At 40.5% G+C, this 7,508-nt stretch overlaps 1 protein-coding gene across 1 annotated transcript in view; it reads right to left on the reverse strand.

The window, feature by feature from the left end:
• Positions 1-7,508, reverse strand: part of LOC115234309 (papilin-like) — a 29,550-nt gene that overhangs the window by 9,008 nt on the left and 13,034 nt on the right. Inside the window, 14 exon segments of the mRNA XM_029805293.1 lie at positions 358-537; positions 692-868; positions 1,058-1,414; positions 1,603-2,001; positions 2,483-2,701; positions 2,790-2,914; positions 3,103-3,439; positions 3,502-4,119; positions 4,366-4,779; positions 4,973-5,465; positions 5,715-5,833; positions 6,491-6,632; positions 6,905-7,087; positions 7,249-7,422. Of these exon segments, the coding sequence (XP_029661153.1) occupies positions 358-537; positions 692-868; positions 1,058-1,414; positions 1,603-2,001; positions 2,483-2,701; positions 2,790-2,914; positions 3,103-3,439; positions 3,502-4,119; positions 4,366-4,779; positions 4,973-5,465; positions 5,715-5,833; positions 6,491-6,632; positions 6,905-7,087; positions 7,249-7,422 (3,937 nt within the window).

Here is a 7,508-nt window from a genome sequence, read left to right on the forward strand (position 1 = left end):
TATATATGTATATATATTTGATTAGAGTTATTATTATAGATTATGTCTGAATATATTATTAGATGAAATTTGTTAAGATTAGTCATCATTTCCAAAACGATAAATACTACTACTAGTATTCTGTATAAATACTACTGTTACCGAATTCGATTTATCCCCAAATTTGTAATTAATTTTTTAGAGAAATTATTGCATAATGTTGTCAATAGGAAAGATTTACAAAATACCGAAAATCTATCGAGAAACTCACTTTAAATCACGCTTTACAACTAACATCATGCAGATAAACTAATAAATTACATATGTAAAATGCACCAAATTTTAACGTACAGAAAAAGTAACAAAAAGGAAACATACCTTTCCTTCGACCTGGCTGTAAGCATTGCTGATGACACGCGATCTCCGTCGGGAAATTGTTGTCGTTCGCTTTGCAACCACCGTATATGAATTGCTCGCAAGCCTGCGATTCTTGATTGAAGTACCACTTTGTAAAGTTGCCTGCGCAAGGACCTGTTTCTTTTGATTGATCGCAAGCATCTATATAAAACATAAACAATAAATTAATTTGTTAGTTGATTTTTCAGATCGTAAAATGTATATAAAAAGAGTCGAAGGAGATTTTAAATCCATATTTACAGGCAAAGTAATTAAAAAATATGGAATTTTTATCATTATGGATACAGCTGCTTACCAACATCGTCCGGCGTAACGCAAAGTTCTTCGCATTCCTCCCTAGTTTTGAACTTATTAGCATTACCAAGGCAACCGCCGTAAATGAATTGACCGCATTGCTTCCTGCCCGCATCGTAATACCATGTCGGATGATATCCTTCGCAAGGACCAGCGATCTTCGGTAAGAAGCAAGCAGCTGCAAAGTAAATGAAAAGTTCCTTGTTTCGATATATTTCGAAATATTTTAATATGTAATTGGTTCGTACAAAAGATTTGTTTTATATCAAAATTTATAAAAAGGGAATTATACATGATTCTATTTTTATATCACAAGAAGACAATATATATAATTTATAATTGCAAAGAATCGTCTTTGAATAGCTACCTTTTCCCTTCGGCTGAACGCAAACCTCTTTGCACTCTTCCTGCGTTTTGAATCGATTCTCGTTACCCTCGCAGCCTCCGTACCAGAATCTCGAGCAACCGCCGTAATCGGTGTCGTAGAACCACTTGACTGTGAAGTCTCGGCAGGAGCCCCTGTCTTTCTTCAAACTGCACGCAGCACCGGGCATCGAAGGCACCGTAAGACAACCCTCAAAGTTCTCTCCTTGAGCTTCCTCGATTCCGTCCGGACAGCATCCGTACTGCGAAGCTTCGCAAGTACATCCGGCAAAGTTCGGTCCTGTCGCCGGGGTTTGGCCGTCCGAGCAGCATTTGTATTTCGTATTCTCGCACCCGCAGCCTGTGAATATCGCCAAACGCATCGCGATGCAATATGTCGCTTACTTGTTTAGCAATTATAAAATTTTATAGCGATTTTTCAATCAGTGAGCAAGTTGAACTATAGAATTTTCGTCAACTTATATTTAATCTCTTATTCTTTTGATGGAGTAGACTCACGTTGATTGTGTGCATCAACCGTAAAATTACCTTGACCATGGGAACCCTTGGCAATGGTAATGCCGTCGGAGCAGCATCCAAATTGATAAGTGTAACACGGGCATCCCTCGAAATTGGGTCCGCTGGCGGGGGTGAACCGATTCGGACAGCAACCGTGAGGCGTGTATTGACAGCCGCAGCCCTCGTTGCTCGGTCCGCGCGCCGCCGTCGAATTATCCGGACAACAGCCGAATCTCGTGTACTGGCAGCCGCAGCCGTAGAAGTTTGGTCCACGCGCCGGCAGAATGTTATCCGGACAGCATTTGTACGGGGTCGATAAGCAACATCCCTCGTTGTTTGGTCCGTGCGCCGGTGTTACCCCATCCTCGCAGCATCCGTAAGCGCTATCGTGGCAAGGCATCCGACAGCCATGATTATCCGGACCGAGAGCTGCGGGAACAGAATCGCAAACGTGAAACACACACATACAATGTATTCAGAATCGTTCGCCTATCTGTTCTGATTTCCTCCGATTATCGATACGTTTAATTGATGACGAGTTTTATGAGATTGACTAATAAAGGATTATTAAAGAATTATTAAAATACTGTACGAAATTTGCCTTATAATACTTTATTTTAAAATATTAAAATTTTTTTTTGGATATTTTTTGGAACATTTTAATAATATTTCAAAATTAATAGTTTTTTAAAGTATTATTTTGCACGTAATTTTGTTCATTTCATAATAAAGGATTATTTGTATTATTTCCGATTATTTCATAATAAAGTTAATGTTTCAAAATATTAAGAATCAGAAATTACAACTGTTTTTTCTCGAATAGCAAATTTTGCGAGTAATTAACTGTTTTGAGAAATGATATCTCTCAAGAAATTTATCGAATAATTTATTGCACGACAAAACCTCGTACCTGCGGAAACTCCGTCAGGGCAGCATCCGAAATAGGACGCGCTGCAATTTTCGGTATTAATGACACCGCATCCCGCAAAGTTCGTGCCATTCGCAATGGTAATGCCGTCGGGACAGCAACCGTAGGTGGTGTTTGCACAATCTTCTGGTGTGATAAGTTGCGTTGTTGTCTCATATATTTCTGTTTGGGATGTTTCGGAAGTGGCTTCCTCCTCGCAACCTAGTCACAACATATGTCATTAAATTAGGTCATTCGAAAATCTGTATAATAAATATATATAAGTCCAGTCTAAAGACAAGATAAGTACCTTCGCTATCAGGACCAGAAGCGGCTTTGATATTGTCCGGACAGCAACCGAACTCAGTAGAGTTACAACATCCCAGATAATTCTTTCCATCAGCTGCGGTCTCGTTATCCGGACAACATCCGAATCTATAAATTCACAAGAACAATTAGATTTATAGAACTCACAAATGTTTAGAAAAGTTGACGCGCAAATAAAGATTTTGTATAAATATTATCGTTTAATTATAAAAGCCAAAATTTGAAAAAAAATGCATTCTGTTATTCGGATGCAAAATTATTTCAAGAATTCACGTCGTAAAAAAGTGGAAACTAACTCGGTTTCTGCACACGGTTTCGTGCATCCTTCGTAATCATTTCCTTGCGACGTGGTAACACCGTCCGGACAGCAGCCGAAGAGCGATTCGTTACAATGAGAATCGGGACAACCCGCGTTCTTCGGACCGGTGGCCGGCGACACGCCATCGGGGCAGCAACCGTATCGTGTATCGTTGCACGTTTGAGGTGTCGGGCAACCTTGACCGAACGGTCCACGAGCGGCGGTGATGCCGTCGTAGCAGCATCCAAAGGGCGTCTTTTTGCAGGTCTTCCTCGGTTTGCATTGCCGCTTGTGCGCGGTCGTTTCTGGGAAGCTGGTTGTCCATATCTCCGTGACTGAAAATTAAGTTGGTTGTTAATAGAGTGAAATATTTGATCATTTCAAATCGTTTGTTTACCATGAGTCTTTTCGGTAAGATCGGTTTCTCCACTGATTGTAGAGGACGTAACTTCCGTCGCGGTGGTTTCACCAGATATCGTTGTCTCCTCGAGAGACGACGTCGTGGCCGATGATTCGGTCGTTTCGCTCGATACAGTTGTCCCCTCCGATTCCGTCGTCGCACCTGACTCGGTGGTTTCCGTAATTTCGGACTCCGTAGTCGCACCTGATTCGGTGGTCGCACTTAATGTACTGATCGTAACTTCGCTGGATTCGCTCGTCGATCCGGATTCCGTTGTCTCAGTTAATTCCGTTGTCTCAGTCAATTTCGTTGTCTCAGTTAATTCCGTTGTGCTGACGCTCAACTCAGTTGTCTCGCCTGATTCCGTGGTTTGTTCCGATTCGGTTGTTTCGGTTGTTTCGCTGCCGGAAGTTGCAGTCTCATCAGTCGAGCTTGTCTCGGAAACGGTACTTTCTTCCGTGCTAATCGTTGTAGTAAGATCGGTTTCTTCGGTAGCACCCGATACTGTCGTTACGACGTCGGTACTCTGTTCCTCCGAATTGAAATCATACTCGCCTTGCACTTTTAATTCGGTCGTCAGCTCAGAGACCATTGTTGATGTCTCAGTCGCTGTCTCTGTGGGATATTATTACGTAATTTGTACTTTTTGATTCGTTATAATAACTAAAATTATTTAACTCTACACTAATTTTACATTAACAAATATAAGCGCTCATGCATTTATATATTATTCAACGCTAAAAAAAACTAATTATATTTAAAATCCAGATTTGAATAACAACAATAATAACAAAACGTAAACTTACAATATATTTGCAACTACAAAATATTGAATCAAAATTATTATAATTTAATATTTACCGGTTGTAATGCTGGATTCAGTGGTCTCGTCGCTCCTCTCGGTTGTTTCTGTTTCTTCCGTAACTGTGGTTTCCGTTTCCGAAGAGGATGTAGTTGGTGGAGATTCCGTGGATTGAGTCGTGTCTGTAGATTCTGTCGTATCAGTAGTTTGCGTCTCCGTCGTGTCGGTCGTCACCGTATCGGTGGTGTCAGTTGTCTTCGTTTCGGTAGATTCTGTTGATTCGGTAATGGATGGATCTGTGGTTTCCGTTGAACCGGTGGTAAGATCGGTATCAGCCGATTCGGTCGTGACATCGCTGGATCCAGTCGTCATGTCGCTGGATTCGGTCATTGTCGGTTTCTCCGAACTTTCTGAACTTTCCGAACTTTCCGAACTTTCCGAACTGGTGGTAGATTTTGCGGTTTCGCTGGAGACTGTAACGGAAGAACCCACCGATTGTAATTTTTGATTCAGTATATCTCTAAAGATCATTAATAAATATATATAGAGTGATGCTAATTTTTTTTATCAATGATATATACTTAATGATTTCCATGCATGCAGATGCTGTATTATAGCATCGATAATAAACTTTCGTAGTAAAAAATATATGTGACAGAAACCTACTGTCGGATTCCGCGGTCACAGCCGACGTCGATGCCTGAGTTTCTTCCACCGTAGTTTCCTCCGTGAACGCATTTGTAGACGCGCTCGCTCCGGATCCTTCCTCGGGGCTTGTGCCGGATCCTTCCTCGATAGTAGTGCCGGAACCTTCGAACGTCACGTCGGTATCTTCGGTGATGTCCGACGATTCGGTCACCTCTGTCCCGAATTCCGTCGTACCGGTTCCGGCTTCCATCGTGGTTTCGTTCACCGGACTTTCGCTCTCCTCGACTGCAGTGGAATCAGTATCGAGGACCGTGCTGCCGGTGAACAAACTGGTATCGAACATGGTGAAATCATTGTCGTCGCCGCTACCTTCGCCGCTACCCAAATCGGAAGGCGATATATCGCCTCTCGTCGAATCGCTAAACATGGTATCGTAAATGTCACTTCCGATAAACGGCGAGCTCAGAGGTGTCGGTTCCGTTTGCTCGATCAGCTTGCCCTTCATTGCCTTCTGCAATAAGAAAAGACGCTTCACAATGCTGCAATCCTTTCGATTTCGTATCAATCCGTCCTCGGTAAGATGCGAATTCGAAAGGAGAATCGCATTATCGGATCGTTTCGCGCGTAAAGGAGGGTTGATTTGATTCGAGTCCAGGACGACTCCTTCAAAAGGAAGGTGGAACAATAAGAAACGAAGTTACGAAGTAACTCAGTCGCGCATGATATTCGATTAGATGCGACATGACCCAGTTTTGCTTACCCCCTCGGGGAGACCGTATTCAACAGCACCCTTCTCCTCCTCCTCCTCCTCTTCCTCGCATTCTTCTTCTTCCGAGTCCGTTATTTTCTCATCTGGTTCTTCGTCGGTCGGTGTCACGCCTAAAGATGTGTTTGTCCAAAGAAACACAAGAAATTTATATAAATTGTAATTTGATAAATTCAGGCTGTACAAATATGAAAAAACTTTTTGAATGCCGAAGAATTCTACGTGTACACTTTGTTCGTTATTGATATAGTCTCAATAATGCCAGAAGATTAATTTTCCTCGCTAGGAGGCTAACGGCAGGTGACGTTATATTCACGGTGGGTAGTTCGTTGCCCTTTGGAATATAGTAAGACATTTGAGTTTAATACCGCGAACCTCGTTATTTTCACGCCTGCTGTTCAAAATACGCTCCATATTTTATGCTCACGATATATAATGAACAGGTTGACGTCACAATGTAAATCATGTGATCTGCATGATAATGAAGCAAATGTTAACGTCTGTATTTTACTTTGTCGATAAAAATGAAATTTCACACATACATATGAATAATAAAATAAATGAAAAGTTGTTTCAATATGTGAAAAATTTTAAAATAATTACGTTATTAAACAACATTTTCTAAAGTTAGTATTAATATGCATCCTTTTTCAAGTTCTACTGTTATTTTAAATCCTATTATTTTTCATCTAAAAATAATTTTTTTTTGCACACGTTCTTTTCAAACGTTAAAATATTCTTAAGTATAAACACTAAATAGCTAAATTTACCTTCCTCGCAAGGTTGATCGTTGCATTTTTCGGTGGAGAACATGATGTTACTGGCGTCACACTGGCTCAGAGACACCATTTTGTTATCCTTCATGCAAATCAATTTACGGGTCATGTCGCCGCCGCCACATGGCTTTGAGCACTGCAACACATTGCGACGTGATTGACGATATCGTTGATTACACTTTGAGAAGATTACGTTAACAAGTCTAATAAATCGATTACAGGCGAGTTATATATGTAAACTAAATTTCAAAACTTTATAGAAAGCTGGTAAAAGCAGGTGAGAGCGATCAGGATATGAGAAAACTATGGTCGTAACGTTAAGCGAAATAATATCAATCAATTTACTATGTCAGAAAAGAAACATGTTATATATGCAAAAGTATGTTAGTTAAACATAATAAAACAAACCTTGCTCCAAGGTCCTGTAAACCATTCGCCTTTGCACGGTTCCTTGGCAGTACAATTCTTGGTGTCTTCAAACTTCTCTTCGGGATCACAGTTCTCGTCCGGGACTTTTTTCACTGTATCGTCGCTGAAAGTGCCGCAGAACACTTTGCGCGTCTGTACGCCGGATCCACATTCTGCCGAGCACTGCAAAATTGTTAATAATTTGATTAATTGAAATTTGAAAGCATTTAATTTAAAGAATATAACTAACATTATTTTTAATGAACCCAGAAAGAGAGAAATACATTTAAAAAAAATAATAATAATAAACACAAAAATATTATCTTTCTCTCTTTTGCATTTACTTTGCTCCATTGCGAGATGAACCATTGGAAGTCGCAGTTCTTGGCTTTCTCGCATTCTCTTTCTAGTTCTGGCTTCTTGTCCGCGTCACACAAGTCATCTGAGTAAACCACGCCGTCCTGGGTAGCGCAATGAGCGGTTCTAGTCTCTTTGGTGAGATCGCATTTCTCCTCGCACTATCAAAAAGAGATTCTCAAATTATATATTCGTTTATTCATCAGAAGCAAAATCGGTATTATTTTATTTAAATATATAGATATAT

Source organism: Formica exsecta, unplaced genomic scaffold, assembly GCF_003651465.1.
Source record: "Formica exsecta isolate Colony F162 unplaced genomic scaffold, ASM365146v1 scaffold2, whole genome shotgun sequence".
In the NCBI taxonomy this organism is placed as follows: Eukaryota; Metazoa; Arthropoda; class Insecta; order Hymenoptera; family Formicidae; genus Formica; species Formica exsecta.